The 18,503-nt window shown below is 32.1% G+C and overlaps 1 protein-coding gene across 2 annotated transcripts; it reads right to left on the bottom strand.

Moving 5' to 3' along the window:
• Positions 1-5,419: 5,419 nt before the first annotated feature.
• LOC132735862 (uncharacterized) lies at positions 5,420-18,074 on the bottom strand. Of its 2 annotated transcripts, none has more exons than XM_060722888.1 (15): positions 17,830-18,074; positions 16,548-16,752; positions 16,188-16,324; positions 15,605-15,761; positions 15,185-15,318; positions 14,705-14,876; positions 13,720-13,853; positions 11,902-12,055; positions 11,555-11,691; positions 10,916-11,063; positions 10,493-10,647; positions 8,312-8,501; positions 7,848-7,984; positions 7,264-7,411; positions 5,420-6,852 (listed from the first exon to the last, which is right to left on the bottom strand). In XM_060722888.1, the coding sequence occupies exons 1-15, from the start codon at positions 17,852-17,854 to the stop codon at positions 6,534-6,536; spliced, it is 2,352 nt and encodes a 783-aa protein (XP_060578871.1). In that variant the 5' UTR covers positions 17,855-18,074; the 3' UTR covers positions 5,420-6,533. The 2 variants fall into 2 exon arrangements, with proteins under 2 accessions (XP_060578871.1, XP_060578862.1); XM_060722879.1 differs by lacking the exon at positions 13,720-13,853 and adding an exon at positions 14,152-14,297 and having other exon boundaries at positions 17,830-18,072.
• Positions 18,075-18,503: the final 429 nt, after the last annotated feature.

Below are 18,503 nucleotides of genomic sequence, written 5' to 3'. Positions count from 1 at the left end.
GGGAAACCCGGGCATTGGCGGGCAGAGTGCCGCATGGACTTGCAGGCTGATAAGAATAGCAATACACAGATAAGTATAAATTATGGTTCATTTTTGTTAAAATAAAAAGTTGAGGAGTCTGATAACTTTAGTATTGAAAAAAATGAAGTTAAGCTATAAATGCTCTAATGATTTGATAAATGAATGTTTCACATACGTATGACAACGATAAGATTTTAGATAAAGTAGTGTCTCCGGTTGGGAGGATTGCATGATTGCATTAAGCACTGGCAAGAGGCGGAGCCAGGTGAATATATTTAAGTGTAGTTTCAGAAGGATATAAGTTGCCTTTTAAAACGTTACCAAAATCTGTTGAACTTACAAATAATAGGTCTGCCAGAGAAAATGCTGCATTTGTTTCGAGTGAGATTCGAAACCCTTCTCACTAAAAGGTTGTATAGAAGAAGTTGCAGAGGCACCTTTTGTGGTTAACCCGTTAACTGTTGCTTATAATAGGCATGGTAAACCGAGGTTAGTCTTAGACTGCCGACATATTAACCCAGATTTATTCAAGTACAAAATTTTGTTATGAAAGTCATGACTTGGCGAGACAAATCTTTTCAAAAGGTGATTTTCTGTATACGTTTGATATTAAAGGGGCGTATCATCATATTATGATATTTCCCCAACATGCAACTTATTTAGGTTTCTCATGGACAGAATTGGGAAAGAAGGGATATTTTGTGTTTCGGGTTTTGCCGTTCGGTATATCTACCGCCGGATATATATTTACTAAGGTATTACGAGTAGTAATCAAGAAATGGAGAAATTTGGGGATGAAAATCATTTTGTTTTTAGATGTCATGATGGTTTAGGTGGGGCTAGCTCTCTTGAGATGACCAGGGAAAACAGTATTTTTGCTAAAAAAGATTTGATTAGTTTCGGTTTTCTGTTAGCCGAAGATAAGTGTCAGTGGGAGCCGACCCAGCAAACTATTTGGGTAGGCTATCTTTGGAATACATGTGAGGGTGTGCTGAAAGTAACGCAAGAAAGAATAGATCGGACTGAATCATTATTACAGTTTTTTATTACTTCTGTATGCAAGGGCATAGTTTTGTTTTCGGTAAAAAAGATAGCATGTTTAACGGGTCAATTGATATCGATGATGAGTGTTTTTGGTTCGGTAGTAAGACTCAGAACCAGATATTTATATGAATGTGTAAATAGCAGAGCAAGCTGGAATGCTCCAGTCAAAATAAGCAGTGGTGCATTTGATGAGCTTATTTATTGGCGTGAACATATTAGAAATTTGAACAAGGGTTCGTTATTTTCTGAAATAGGTGATACGGCATACGTCTTTGTTGACGCCAGTGGAGCTGGAAGTTGTAATTATGCAAACGTCTTTGTTGACGCAAGTAATGTAGGTTTTGGGGGTTACATACAGGGTGTTGCAGACAGCGATGTTATCGGTTCTTGGTTAGAATCCGAGAGCATTTTGAGCTCTACCTGGCGTGAGCTCGAGTCTGTATATAGGGTAGTACACTCAAATTTACCTTATCTCCATGGTAGAGAAGTGTTGATAAACACAGATAATAAAAATGTGTGTAGTGTGTTGCAAAATGGTAGTAGCAAACCACAATTGCAAGAGATAGCTTTAAAGGTTGATAAATCGTGTGATGATAAACAAATTAATTTACATTCTCGTTGGTTACCAAGAAAAAATAATGTTGAAGCTGATTTTCTGAGCAGATGTTCGGACAGTGATGATTGGTCAGTTGTTGACTGGATTTTCAAAGTATTAGATGACAAATGGGGAAAGCACACCTTTGACCGTTTTGCGTGTCATTACAACACTAAATGTAAATGCTTTAATTCAAGATACTGGTGTCCGGGTACAGCAGGTATAGATGCTTTTGAGCAACTTTGGGTCGGTGATAACAATTGGTTTGTTCCACAGCCAAGATTAATAGTAAGGTGCGTCAATAAAATTAATAGCGACAAATGTAGTGGTACTTTAGTGGTGCCATGTTGGCATTCGGCACTATTTTGGCCATGTCTTTTTCCAGCAGGGAAACCATTGAGCTTTATCAAACATGTATTTATGTTTCAGCCTGGAGTTCTTACGAATCGTGGTTTTGGCAGAAACGGCGTTTTTGATGGGAGGCCGTTAAATTTTAGATTAATAGCTATAAGATTTTGATATGTATAGGTGTGTTATATTTTGTGTGTGTTTTCCTGCAGGTTTAAACTTGAGACGGTGCATTGAGGATGAGGTACAGAAATCAGGCGTTTCAGACAGTTCTTTTAAAGATACCGCTGGGAAGATGGCTGATTATCTTGTTAGCTCTAAAAGCGACAGTACAGTGAAAAAGTATTATTTTTATTTTCTGAAATGGGAAAACTATATTAAATCAAAGGGAGGCAACAGTGTTCCAGCTTCGCCAATTCTAATAGCTATGTACTTAACTGAGTTAATAGATAAAAAGTGTTCTTATGCCATGGTTTCATCTACGGTCTACGGAATAAAATGGGCTCATTCACTCCGTAATCTACCAGATCCTACGGACAACTTGTTTATAAAAAACTTGTTAGAAAACGTCTAAGCGTCTGTATTCTAAAACCGGTCAACAAAAAAAAACCAGTTTCTACAGAAATGATTAGTGAACTTTGTGCAAAGTATGCAAACAGTATTGACATTTTCGTAGTACGAGATTTATGTATGATTTTATTGTGATATGTTGCATTTTTTTAAGGTTTGATGAGATAAGAAATCTCCGTTGTAATGACATTACTTTTCATGACAATTATTTTTCTTTGAAAATTAACAAAAGCAAGACTGATCAGTATCGTTTTGGCTCAGAAATTGTTATTGCAAAAGGGGTTTCCGAAGCATGTCCATACGTAATGCTACAACGGTATTTAAGAATTTCAAAACAAAGTATAAGCAGTCCTAAATTTTTATTTCGTCCTCGTATACGGTCAAAAGGTAATGGTTGTCTGATTTATAAAGACAAATGTTTGAGCAAGGGAAACTTTGTTGCACAGGTTGAGAGAGGTAGCAGGAGATTTGAACTTGGGATTGCATTCCTTACGGTCTGGTGGTGTAACTGCTGCTGCTAATGCAGGTGTGAATGATCGGTGTTTAAAACGACACGGTCGTTGGAAGGTTGACAGTAGTAAAGATGGCTATATTGCCGATTCTTTAGACAGGAGATTAGAAGTATCTAAGCTTTTAGGATTATAATACTTTTTGTTGTTGTTTTACAATCCGATACAACGCCAGCCCCTTCTTTTTGATTTTCTAAACGTTCGTCTGGCCTTGCATATGGTGTTGTGTTGTTATTTTAGTTTAGCAAAGACTTAATATTTCACGCGTTTCGATAGTAATAGCGTGAAATTATTGTCTATCGCGTTACGCATTCAAAAGGGTGAATACTGGTCAGTCGTGTTTAATGAATCGTGACTTAACTCAATATGTATATTGTAATGTGTAAAGAGGGTCATTCTACCAGACGATTTCACAGAGACACGTTGTATAAATTTTTAAAAAAAAGTCTTTAATGTTAACACTTTTAAGTAATTCATATGTTTGATTTTGTAATGAAAACATACGTCGTCGCAAGATGAGGTCCAACATTAGCGAACCGACACTTGACAAATGGACACAGGTTTCCACACGATGGTTTTTCCTGGGCGAGTCGGGTCGCACTGCGAGCCAATTTAATGTAGCATTATCCGATTTCGGCAAAGACGTATGTTGTAAGATAATGAAGGCATTTTTTAGGCAAATGTTGTCATTTTAAGTGTTTTTAATCGTTGTATAATGTACTAGAATAATCGCATTTTCTTTTAATAAGAGTGAAACATTTTGCGATGACTAATATTTGTTAAGTTTGTATGTGCAGATTTGTTATGTTTATTGGAACTATTTTTGCGTAAATCTGTTTGCATGAATGAAATAAAATATAAGCATTTGTAATTCTGAAATGTACAACTAAGAATATTTTAAAGCTTGATACAAAACAATAATTCATGTTGTAACAAACTACTTTCGGCTGCCATCTCGTAATAAACGTTCGTCTGGCCTTGCATATGGTGTTGTGTTGTTATTTTAGTTTAGCAAAGACACTTATTTCATCTTATGTAAAAGCTTAAAACTCTATTAGCTTTATGTCACTTTTTGACAAGTACTGGGGACATTTTATGTCTCCTAAAAATAGAATTTGTTAAACATATGCGTCGTTTTTTTGTTGTTTTTTTTTCTTTTTTAAGAGTCTGTGTTGAAAAAATAAAGGTAGTTTACTGTAAATCAAGTTGCATTTTGACTTTCATACGAACTACTAAATCGTTATTAAGGTACTAATAGCCAAATTGCAAAGCTTAGCTATATGGCCAATGAGTAATACTTTGTTTATTGTTACAGGTTATAGAAATAATAAGCATTTGATAAAAAGAAGAAGTTATTACTATTTCTGAGACTTAATGGGCATAGTTATTCATTGTCATCCTTGTGAATTTATATCACACCTTACTTGTTATGAAATTAAAGCAGCCTGATTCCAGATTCTTGCTAATTTTCATGAAAATCTTAAAGAGAGACACAGGCAAAATTTTCATTTCTTCGTTTTGAATTTTTCATTCATTTATCTGTAAATTTCCTCTAAACAAATACACTAGGCAGTCACAGGAATAAAACTTTTCTCCTTATAAAGAATAAAATGGTGGTTCCCTAACTTGACCCACGTGTGTAAGATTAGAGCGTTAAGATTTCACAATTGTTGTCAAAGTGAACTCTGTAAACGTTAAAGCGCATGTCAAATGAACGACTTAGAACTGTTTCAATCATACAATATCAAAAGTGTCTGTTATTGTAACTTCCAGGGTTTGTTCGAGTTACGTGACTTGTTTTAAAAACTACTCGGTGATTCATTCGGCGTCTAAATTTTGTTCAACATATATAGGTATATTTACACTAAAGACCCAAAAATATATAGAATCTATACAGAAACTCATGCCATTTAAGATTGTTTTATGTGCACGGGATCATTTTAATATTTTTGTCATTAATTTGCCTTAGTATCTCTTTAAAAATATAGTTAAATATTATGAAATGAGCAAAGAAAATAATTTACAGTGCACATTGCACACATCACATGCAGTTCAAAATAAGCAATATTGGTCCTTACTGCCTTACTGTGTTAGTAACACAGTAGACATATTCCGATAAATACTGCAAAATTCAGACCTTTTATGGCAAATTACATAAAACTTATTACTTTAAATCTTATTTTTTATTTATTTTCTTTATTTATTTTTTTTATTTTTACTTTTCTTAAAATCTTAGGACATTTTGCTCAAGTTTAACTTTCTTGAAATATTGTGACTCACCCTGAGGTATGCAGTTTTATAGAAGAAGAAAAAATCAAAACAAAACAACAAATCAGTATATAAAACTTTTATTAGAGAAATAATCATAAAAGTACGTATAATCTGGGATATCAATATATTCATATTCAATATACACTGGACATAAAAAACTACTAGTATACAGCCGCGTATTTCTATCATTTCAAATTAAAAATAATTACTATATTAACATAAGTTCAATCATAGACAAATATGATTTCACTGGTTCCTTACATTGCAACTAGCTAGGACTTTGAGCGTGAAATATCCTGGAATAGGCAAAAACCGGAAGTATACATTTCTGCACTTCCGGTTCGTCTTCCAACCTAAATAAGTCGGTTATCATTCGACCTACACCATGAGCGTGTACACAAGCTCCAGATTTTTTTCAAACTCTTAATCATTTCAATCTAGTCTGTTTTTGGGAAATAAAAACTTTTTAAAATAATTTTTTTAACTTTCTAAAATATTTGTTGGAAGAAATAATAATCTATACATATATCCAAGGATAAAAACAATCATACGCTCTCATTTTAAAGTTAAAACTTATTTTGCTAAAAATAACCAAATAGAAATTCTTGACTGGTTAAAATATTAACTTTTAATATTCTCAGGCAACTCTTACTCACGAAGAATTACGGTCTGCACGCTGCTGCTATAATACATTATATAATAGTACGTAAGAGACAGGAATAAATAATTTGGATAAATTAAATTAAGAACAACTCATCAAGCCGAGACCAGCTCGGTATCTTGATATAAATTAAATATAGTATATCAAATAATAACGTTATAATTAACATCTTCCTTAATTATCAATTAACTTCACAATGCGTTTCTGGTCATTGTTGTATAGCATCTAGAACTGATGAAATATATTACTATAAGAAATAGCTAGCGGTGTCTTTTAAGGCAACTGAATCATTATTATAATATTTTCGTTTTAACTCATCACTGAATTTTGCTTCATATATATTCACTCATATTTTATAACTAAACATCATAAGTTAGTATGCTAAAAGATAAAGTTATTTATTATTTGATTATTCTATTAATATGGAATATAATTTCTAGATTTTTTTTCAGTGTAGGAAGTTATTCTTGTGACAAAATATAACAGTATAAAAATGGATATTCAAACAAATAATTTACAACATGATGAAAAAGGCAGTTGCTATTACACTACTGAGCAAAGCAAATAGTGAGCCGGAAGTAGAAGAGCAGCCATTATCACCATTTCCGCTTTGGGAACCAGTATTTCCGCCGTTGTTGCCACTTCCGCCGCTACCACGTGTGCTTGTTTTGTAAGTGCCCTCATTACAAATGTTCTTAAAGTTGCCCACTTGAAGATTCTTGCAGTGCTCTTGGATCAATTTGCACTCGAATTCCGTTTTTAGTCCCACAACATCCTCGTCACATGTCTGACTCCATCCGTTCAAGTCACATCGAAGATGTTCCACTCGGATTCTGTAAGAAATAAAACACGCCAACATACTTTAAACCATTTGATTTCACAGTGTCAATAACATGTTTAGATACAATGCAATTATTCTAATTCTCTTGTAATTAAGATGTCCTCCTTTTCCTTTACTCTCAATTTTGGAAATGAAGAAAGCGTGCTTTAATTTGCATTTATTTCCTCACAAAATGACTCATTCCCCCAACAGCAAAATTAGCAACATATTGCCGGGTGATATTCAATAGTTGTTATTTTCCATTTTAAAATAAAGTCTGTCAAATACCGTAACAATATCATGACTTATCAATTTATAACTTTACTTTAAACAAGTTACAACTTAATGTAATCTTAATTATTTGGCCGGTTATAAATTGTTTAACAGTAAATATTTTCAAAGGACAGGTGTCAAATATACTTACGAGCAGAAATCTCTGAAGTAAGAGTCTGGAGATAGATTTTTAGTCACTTGTTTATCAGCAAGGTTCATCATCTTTGATTCAGTGTTGGAGATACATTGCTGTACCTGAGAGTTGCCATTAGCGAAACATCGGATACTCTTACTGTATACTGTAAAAAGAAAAATCTTAGTAAGTTCTCACACAAATCTAAATATTATTATTATTATTATTATTATTATTATTATTATTATTATTATTATTATTATTATTATTATAATCATTATTTATTATTATTATTAGAACGTTGAAGTTAACAACGGTACTGAAGTAATATATTATCATAATCATAGTCACTTTTACCATAGAACCATATATTGCATATTAATATAAATTTATATTAATTTAAGTCTCAGCCTTTGGATTTAATGGATTCACAAATAAACCCAACTAACTACCTAGACAAAAAAGAACTATTTGAAAAAGCCTGAACCATTTTAAACTACATTTTAATCGTTTTCATGACGTCATAGAATAACTTATCAAGGAAGATGTGAGTTGGCATGGAGGGTCGTCAAAAAATAATAAGAAAAGAAAGAAAATCTTACATGGAAGTTCACGACAGATAAGGTTCACGGCGTTTTCTAGGGACGCTTGTTGATGGCCCCAGAATGCCAGAACTTTTTTAGCGGCCGGGCACGACTCTAGAACACTCCTCATACATCTAAACACGCCGTCCTTTGACCTGGAAATATTTATATATATAATATCTACATACATGTATAACTGAATCAATGAAAATATATATATTTTTTTTAATTTTCCAACAAAAGTAGATCTTTGTTTCATGGTTTCGATTGATGCTTAGTCTGTGTGGAGGTCATTCTGTAATCTGACCATCATTGTAAGACCAAGTTTATCAAAACGATTTCCTCCTGCATTAAAAAAATGAATCAAGATAAAACACCATTTCTTCGCTCCATACGTAAGCGAGCCAGAGTGATTAAATATTGTTTGCAGATACAAAATGTATATGATAATCTGCTGGGAAAACGCATTGATTCCTACTTACATGCATAGTGATTTGGCTCTATCAGCGTCGCCCATAAAGTTTCGTCTGTCGTGTGTAATGTTGACAAGGAACATATCTGGCTCCATGTTGTATTTCTGGAAACATTTGTTCATACTTTGATGAATATTCTGTGCGCATGGTGGTTGCTGGTGCACGTGCATTTCAGTGTCACCGTCAGGGATGTAAACCTCTGTAATTATGTAAACGTGTAATAATGTGAGAGTGTAATGATATAAATACTACATAACGCAAATATGCCATAATGTAATCTTGTAGTACAATAAGGCAAATATATCAAAATATTAAACGTCAGTAAATGTAAAGATGTAGTACCGTTAAGGTTGAATTTAAAAAATGTAATACTAATACCATACCAGACAAAGTACTAGTAAATGTGTTACGATTCAAATTATTTTAATAAATCAATATGTAAACATTGGAATATTAAAAGATTGTAAACGTGTAATCACAACTGTGTACGGAATTTAATATAACTATATATTCATGATTTAACTGAAATATGAGGTTATTTAAAATTTCATCAGATAGAAGCCGCTCAGCAAGAGCTTATGTAGTTTTATGTAGCATGTACAACATATGTAAATGATAGCGCATGAAATTGTTTATAAGAAATAATATGATTAGACTTAAAAATAAATTCACATTATCAAGATTTTTAGTCATAAAAATATCTTTTAATTGTTATTTATTTATTTATTTATTTATTTATTTATTATATTTAAACAGTGTAACGAGCAATATATTTTCGTTGATTAAACACTTTACTTCTTTATTTACAGTTAAAAGAACTGTTGTGTTTCACGACTTTCAAAAATAAAATATGTAAAGAAAAGAAAAAGAACAACATAAATAAAATAAACAAAATATGAAAGATATTTCAAAAGTACAAGATTTGAAAACGACTATACATTATAAAGTAGATTACATGTATACCCAAATGATGATAAAAGAAGGAAAGAACAAAAATATAGCATGTGAAAAATAAATGTACGTAACCTGATTGTATGTTTATATAAAGTATTCATATCGAGTAAAAATGAAAATATTCTTCCTGAAGGTTTCATTTATAATTTTTATGGTAACTATTTGTGCGTAAAAATTACGTTTTTTAAACGATATGTTTACATTCTAAATTTAATACATAATATTACAACTAAATGATTACAAAAAATTGTTCGATAAAATACCAATTAAAAGGAAATATTAATTAATAAGTAACTAAAAATTAAATAACTTTGTGTCAAAAAAAATCTAGAAAATGTCTATTTAAATGAACAAACGATTGTATTATAAATACCAAATAACATTGACACATTATTCACATTAATTCATACAACTAAGGCATATAGAGATAAAATATTTAAAAAAAAAATTTAAAAAAGAAGGGAGAGAGAAAAAAAGTTACATAATTATATACGGTTGATTATATGCAATTAATAGCCTAATAAGTATAAATATAAATAAATAGAAACATGCATAAATTAAGAATATTTCTCTACCATTTCCTTCAAAGTCTGCAAATAAGCAAAGCATGGTTTAAAAGCGTCAAATATACGTTTTCATTTACCTCATTATTGTAAAGATTCCTGTCTTTATTTTTATTTGTTTTGCTGTATTGTTCTCTTTACGTATCATGGCATTACTTACATTAAAGGGTATTATTATTTACGTTTAAAAAAACAAATATCGAATCAAAACATCATGATCGACTTGTAAAATAAATATCGAAATTTAATAGATGCTGTGACGAAATAAAACTAAAGTAAATATAATTGTAACAAAGTGAATAAATATAGAAGTTAGATATATTAGTTTCTTCATACAGTAAAACATTTTAAAACATTAATCCTTATAAGGAATTGATTTCTTTTTTTAAATGACAAAATTTGTTTCAATGTCAACTTAAGACGTAAATATAATGTATACACGAAATTAGTTAAAAACTTCTTTTCATGTAATAGTTTTTGTTAGAACATCATTTATCTGTATCTAATATATATTTAAATTTTTATTTTTGTTTTTCCTTTGTTATATTCCTTAAATAAAAGCTCTGTGTGTGCAATAATTGCTGCGCTGTACTGGCAATTCGCGTACATGTGCATATCAAGTGCGTTTTTATTCTATCCGAAAACATGCAATAGTTTACCGGAAGTTACTTACCGGTGTTAGGGCAGATTACGTCGATGTTGTCTTTGTGTGAGTTATAGCACCTTGATGGAATTAGTTGACATTCAAATTGATTCTTAAGATCTACTGCAGCTTTGTCGCATGATGGCCATGACTTAGAATCACAAGCAACATGCTTTACACGAGCACTGCAAATATACATACAAAACTTTCATTGAATTTTAAATAAACATAACAATAAAATTAATGCTAAACATTAAAAGACAATTAGTAAGGTCTATTTAGGGCGATTTAAACTACAACTGAATCTAGAATAACATATCAATCATAAAATAATTTTTGCAGGAGGTTGTATTATTTTGAAATACTTCTCAGCATATATAAGTTAGTGACTTCAAAATGGACGAAATATCAAGCAACTATTTTATTGTATTTCGAAGACAAATTTAGACTAACGTGCAAAAGTCTTGGAAGAAACCATCCATGTCAAGTTTCTGTGTGATCTGTTTGGTTGACATGTCTGTAATAGCCATGGTCATATCCTCCATACACTGCTTGGCGTTGTCGGTAGGGTTCTCGAAACATTCAAGTCCGGCAAGATAATCTGTGGATAAACAATGACGTTGACGTTACAAAGTCATGCAGTTAAATTTGACTCTATTTAGCTTGTTGCAAAAAGATATGGACATGAATATGTTTTTAAAGTAAAAAAAAATCATAAGATTATACATGCTGATTGGATTATACTGTATTGAATATTTTCCTTTCAAGTAACAAAAACATTACTTAACAACAAGTAGATTATAAAATAATATTATGCCACTGCACACTACACCATCAGTTTTTGAAAAAATAACAATGATGGGTGAAAAGGCCTCTCGTCTTAAGGAAACATTTTGTTTAACAAAATGAAAAGCATAACTCGGTTGTAAATGAAAGTACAAAATGATACCGGCATCTATGAAACCCGATAGACATATATGGACATATAAACGCCAAACCTTAAACTCTGTTTGTAAGATAATTGATATTTGTCAGAAAATATACCTTTATCAAATTCTAGAAAAGTATTTATGATAATATAAAACCTCATACCTGGAATATCGTGGCACAAGAGGCCAACAGCTCTCTCCATGCCGTGAAGATCGAACCCTGTCAGTGAAAGTGTCTGTTCGGCACCTGGGCACTGGTGGATAACCCCTTGCATACAGGTAAACAAATCGTGTTTCTTACTGAAAATAAAAACAAAACATTAATGTGTTACTGTCTAAAATGTTTACTAATCTTAGCAAATGTAGGCTTGAAATATTGCCATTATATTGTACTTACATGTATGGACAACATGCGTAATACTTTGATAAGGTTAATTAAATAAAAATTCTTACAAATGTTTTAGATTTACACTGTTAGGTCAGTCAGTCGGAAAATGCAATCTTCCTTACCTACAATAAACCTTGGCCTCTTCTGTGTTGGCACCGATCAACGCACCTTTGTGGTCTGTGGCGTTGCTAAGGTAAATTTCTGGGGCAAGACCAACTTTACCAAAACATTCACCGAACTGTTTCTGGAGTGTCAAAAGGCATGCGCCTGGGATTGCTACAATAATTATAAAATGTTATTAACATAGTATTACTAGTTTTTCTAGTATTACTGTACAAAAACTATATCCCGGAAACCGCCGACGAGTTGAATAGATTGCTGTATGGATGCATAAACACAATCAATCTGATCTCCTACGCAGTGATCTCCCCTTATGAGAACAGAGATCTGCCAAGGGAGGTAATCACTGTGAGGAGTGATTCAGAATAGGATTGACAATTTGATCATTTTGATTTCATACTTTACGTAATAAAAATATATAATAGTTGATTATTTACAATAATAGTGGAAATCAGCTTCAATTTAATGCTGTCGAATCAAAACAAACTAAAAACGCACAGTTTAATCGAAATGGAAAAAAGAGAAACAAAATGAAGTTATCAAATAACACATTTAACATTGAACACGGTCTGTTTACAGCAAATGTTTACAGCAAATGTTTACAAGCCCGGTAAGATATTAGTTTGATACCTAGAGAATTTGTTTGTTTATTCCGTAAAGTAGATATAGTGCACTTTAGCATGTCCGCATAGAACTTCGGACAGTCCACTACTGTTAAATGTAAAGAATATTCTTTTATTTCAAAGACAAATTTGCTATTAATTTTATCTATCTAAAAGATCATTACATGGGAGACAACCTAACGCTAGCATATACTGTAGTAAAAATAATATGAGTTGTTTTCCTTAGTGAAGAGTAACGGTACCTTTCATGAAATGCATAATTATATCTAGTATGTGTGGAAATTCAGTTAACGTTTAATAAGATAAATATTTCGTGCATTATTTACTTTAAGGTTACTTCTTTCATATTTGAAGAGAGAAAAGGCGAAATTTACTCAAGCATATTGTTTATAAGTAAAAATCAAATACATAAACAAAGCAGAAAAAAGAGGTGATGAAAAAAGAGGTGATTACATATAGGTATGTGCGGGCTTAAAGAAAACAAAAAATGTTAAAACTATTTTGATAGAAAAGATAAAGACAAGCGTGAAATTATGATATGAATATTGTTATTTACTGCAAGAAAAGACATCTGTGGATTTTAACTTATTCAGCTTATATCAGAGATTTAGTAGATTGTTAGGAAGGTGGTCAAATACATTTTCTACCACGCCCATTTGAGTTAAAAACATCTTATTTGTACGAAATGATTAGATAAATTTTGTTCTCTAAAATATTGAGTTTCTCTTATTTATTTGAAAATAATTATGGAATAAAAGGTGGTTGATAACGCATCACAAAAACTCGTATTTTATCCAGTAAACTCAGCAATGGTAATGCATCTGCGCATGAGCAAAGATATCCCCCACTCCTACCCATAAAGACTAGAATAATGTGGCGTACATAATAAAGACTTAAAAAGCTGGTGTATTTCTATTGCATCAATTTATATGAAAAGAAGAAAATGATAAACGGAAATAAATGACGAAAAGCTATAAAAGTGCGAAAAGTGGCCTAGATGGTCGTGCATTAGCAACGTTGAATGAAAAGCAATTTACTTAGCAATGTTTGAAAAAATATAAGCTTTGGATGCAATGATCTATTATCATAGAATATATATTCAAATAACTTTTGTAGTGTTAAAAGCGAGTGCGTGCTATTATATTCAACATTTGATAAGCAACAAAAAGGCCGTGCATTTGTTTGTATTAATCTTACAAGTGTCGCCGCAAAATGTTGCCACGGTTATCATCATATTGGCAAATGTCGCCTCAACGCCTAGAAGCTGACTCCTGGCACAACCAGCTGCCAGAACCACATCCTTACCACATATTTCCAACGGTTTCCATTTACTACAAAACATTTAAAAACTTGGTTATTTCTGTTTAATCTAAATCACGTGAATCAGTACAGCAGCAAAATTCCGGTAGCCAAGGTGTCAATAGCTTATTCTATATTTGTATTTTATTTGACCTTTCAACGTGGATTCTACAAGAGCCGAAGCTTCTTTATAAATATACAAAGTAATGATGTTATCATTTATCATATAACCTTATAATATGCCGGACATTAAAAACTTCAGATAAAAACACGTATTGACACGTTGGCGTTGAAATCTTGTTGCTATGTGATACATATTCATGTACTCACAAGTGTCCCCACAGAAAGTGGCTGTTGTGATCATCATATTGGCAAACGTGGCTTCCACCATCAACATCTGAGTGCGCCCACAAGTGCTCGAACCCGCAGCCTGTGTAACTACACTTTTACCGCAGTTTTCGAGTGTATGCCATTGTCTAACATAATGTAATTGCATGATTAAACGTGTGAAGGAAATTTCATCAAATTTTATAAAAAAATATGTTTTTTTCCAAGTTTTTTTCAAAAGCATTTCAATATTACTAATACATTTTACAACAAACTATAACTGGACGCCCAGATTTTGGTTAGTAAGTATGTTGATAAAATATTATACAAAATACCAATATGAGAATCGTCATTCAATCAATGTACCATACAAAAATAGGTAATTTGTCGCTTTAATTGTTCTTCGTAAATGAAGAAACTATCTTGATGATTATAGTTTATATCTAATAACAGAAATTGGTGGTCTGAAACCCCTTTTGGCATTACAATGTATGTGTTCAGCTTTTTAGAGTACACGCATTTAGTGTACTTTAACCTTACAGTAAAATAAACTTACCCGCAGACAGATTTCTTGAGAGCTGCAGCATCCTGACCTGCTGGGAGAGTCTGACCATTGAGCACCATAAGTATCAACTTCATGTCCATGTTGAGTGTTCTTTGAGCACATGTGTTCATTCCATCTTCAAATGCAGCCATGCACTGTCCGGGATTGATAGATTTGTTTGTACCTGTAGTGATTCAACATGTGTTGTAAATTAAATTTGTTTCCTTTTTTGATAATACATTATTGTACTATGCATAATTCATCATTCATATTTCAATGAACTTAAAACGAAGTATGAATTGTACTGAAATGTTGTTTATTTGGAAAATGACGATATCAGAAGTAGTGACCAATTCACGACCAATTCACGACCAATTCGATTCACTAGTTATTCTAGAATTGGGTCGTCTTCTCATCTCAAGCTTTCAAAATGCATAAGTTATAAGCACGAAAGAAAAAAAATAGAAAAAGCAACTATCAACTCAAACTTACAGACTCCTTCGTAAGCACCCATCATATTTTGCAGGGTTGTGCCGACCATGATAGTCTCCTGGGGTTTACAGTCGGCTTGAATCTTTCCAATTATACCTGTAGCACACTGCATCAAACTGTTCCTTGTTTTATCACTAATTAACGAAAACAAAATAATATAACACTGTATCATTGATATAATTTATAAATATTCAGTTTGTACACAAGCTTATCATTATAATAAAATTATGACGTTATCATACACTTATTTTACATTAAATAAATAAATAAATAAATCAATAAATCAATAAATCATTTAACACACGAAACAATTAACAGACACACGAACAGTTAAATCCTATTTCAGGTCTGCTAAACGATATTTTCAGGTTATTATATTGAGGAAACAACAAATCATATACAATTCAATAAACAATATACCTGCAAGCATTAGATTTTAGCTGATCTTTACTGACACCGGTTGGTAGTGGTTGGTCGGCAAGCAGCATGAAGAAATGGTCGGGGTTAATCTGGATACTTGTCAGACACTGTCTAAACCCTGTGTCGAAATTTTTCATACATGCCGAACCTTGGCTTGCTGAAATAGGTGAACAAAAATAGATAACAATTGACGCCTGTTTTGTATTCCATCTATCTTAAAAATGTAATTTCTATTTCACCAGCATATTCGTCATCCGAAACTGAATACTAGTATCAGAGATATGAAATTGCATGAAAAAGACATTATTTAAATAGTAAAATATTCATAGACATATTCTTTATGCTGTTACGGTCAGAGAAGAAATGAGCCGCGTCACGACAAAACCAACATAATCCGGATCCATGTTGTTCGCTTACGGACCTTATAACAAGTAAAGAAACTGATAGCGAACAGCACGGATCCTGATCAGACTGCGCGGATGCGCAGGCTGGTCTGGCTCTATGCTGGTCGCCAACCCATTATGTTGGTTTTTGTCGTAACGCGGCTCAAATGTGGTTATTATGCGATATTTCATGTACTTACGAGCTCCACAGAGATTTCCGAGACCACTGACCATAGAGTTGACCGTTCCGTCCATCATACCTATATCGGACTGCTGACAGGTAGGGTCAGCACTAGTCACCAACGGTGTTATACAGTTGCTTATTCCTTGGCGATTCCTGTATATAGAAAGATCATGAATTACAGTGAAAGGGAAAAGTTACGAAGCGTCCTCATTCCTGATGAGTCTAGGATGATTCTATAAAACTGTATGAATAAATCGTGACCGTAATTCAAAATAAGAAGGATTTACTAGAATATTTATATATTATCAATATACAAATATACTTAAAATGCGGGGAAAAAAGAAGAGATAATTAGGAAAATAGTAGCAACAATTACCCGCATATTGTCTGCACCAGTTTGGGTTTCTGTGGAGCAAGATTTGGCGGAAGTCTACCACTCGTTTCATTTGTTACCAAGGAGAAAACTATATCTAATTCAAATCCCCCCATATCTCGAAAACATTTCCGAAAACCTTGGTCGAATATTGACACACATCTTGATGGTGGTTGCTGTCCGTGTACTGGTAAAGTTGTCGTTAAAGCTAGAAATGAAATAAATGTACATGTGAATATACATTGCAAAAAAAATAACGACCATTTTACGTCGAGTGTCATTTATTATATTATTTATACTCAATGTTTTGTTTGTTTGTGTCTCTTTTTTTTTTAAATGATTTGTACTTAAAATGGCTTGGTGAACTTATATAAAATATTAGAAGACTGGTTTAAGGTTGCGCAAACGGTTCTCCTGATGAACCATTGTAGTGAGACATTTAAAAAAAATTATCAACGAAATCCAAGAAACGGTCCGTTTTAGTGGAACTTGAAACTTTAACTATTACACAGTGTCAAGAATGGCGTTCCATATTTGTTTCTAGAATGATGGGTCTATTGAAAAGTAAAACAGTTATTAATGAAAACATATTCTTTTAATATTTTCAGTGGCAAAATGAATAATTTTAAAGTAAATATACTTTTATTTTAATTACACCTTTATTTAATTTTCAATTTTTTGATATCGAGCACACGGAAATTGACCCGCAGGCGTTCGTATGACTTGCTTGTAAACGGACACCGTTTCCGGTTATAAAACTTCTCGTTGATGTTATGTTGAAATTCAGATTATAAATATAAAAATAAGACAATCGGAAATGTAGAAATTGAAAAATGACTGTTTATTATGACGTCATTTTATTCTATATCATATGTTGAAGATTTCACCCAACTATAAACATGCTATCAAAAATACAACATATAGAATCTATTTTTGTCTCCTAAATCTGGGGTCGCAAACACCTTTTGCAAACAGTTAAAGTATGTTTAAGAAAATTATTCATTTCTTTAAAAAATATCTGTCATTCACGCTATATTTATATGCAAATCTTTACATGTATAAAAATACTTCTACTATATAAAACTATATACAAAAATAGTTTTAAAACTTCATATAACAAATATTTGTTATTTCATTAAATACGAAATATTAATCAATTTCAGAAGTACTTAATTTCTGAGCATTTCATTTGGCAGAAGTCATACTGAATATGTAATTTTGAACGTTTAAACAAAATACCATTTACTATAAGAAATACTATAAAAATATTTCAATACAAACTTACCTAAAGACAATAGCAGGATCCACATTTTTTTAACTTCTTTGATTAAATAAAATCAGTTTCTTATACTTAAGTTTTTTCCCAGTTATTATGCTTTAAATTTACATACAACTATTTCGAATGTACTCTCGTCTTAAAGATCTGTTTTAATTTGAAATATATATCCTTATGTTGATTATTAACACTTGATGCGTGGGGACCCCTCCTTAAGTTGTATCACTCCCCACGATGTTTCATAGACTAGTGACGATTGCTTAGGTACATGTATTTATTAAGACTCGGAAGTTAGGCTTGAAATTAAAATAGCCGCAAGATATTTTAAAATTAAAACCTGGCTTTCAGCATAAACACTACCTTAAACATTATATATCATATGTCAAACTTGTCAATTTGTTCGTTTGAAATATTGATACAATTTGTGTGAAAATCTTGTAATATGCAATAAAGTCCCTTCAACATATCAAAGTTAGGTAGAATTTATGCCTCACGTGACAGAATTTGTTGTAAATTGAATATACATCCGTAATTAATGTATTTGGGTGTTATATAATGTTAGTTGAAGCGTTCACCTTTCTGCAAAGAATAGCGTAAATTTAAAGATAGGTTTATTGCATCAATGACGTAAAATGGATACACACTTTGCTGGTAGCAAGGTAATAAATTAAAAAATCGTGTAT

The sequence above is a fragment of the Ruditapes philippinarum genome, unplaced genomic scaffold (genome assembly GCF_026571515.1).
Source record: "Ruditapes philippinarum isolate M1 unplaced genomic scaffold, ASM2657151v2 ctg2090_1_1_1_1, whole genome shotgun sequence".
Classification (NCBI taxonomy): Eukaryota; Metazoa; Mollusca; class Bivalvia; order Venerida; family Veneridae; genus Ruditapes; species Ruditapes philippinarum.
This window is presented reverse-complemented; position numbering and strand designations above follow the sequence as displayed.

Bases quoted from the DNA above. Each gene is read 5' to 3' on its own strand.
- LOC132735862 (XM_060722879.1), bottom strand. From the start codon at position 17,854: ATGTGGATCCTGCTATTGTCTTTAG. The intron at 16,753-17,829 runs GTAAGTTTGTAT...TTTCATTTCTAG, and splicing joins GATCCTGCTATTGTCTTTAG to CTTTAACGACAACTTTACCA. The intron at 16,325-16,547 runs GTAATTGTTGCT...TTCTATATACAG, and splicing joins CTGGTGCAGACAATATGCGG to GAATCGCCAAGGAATAAGCA.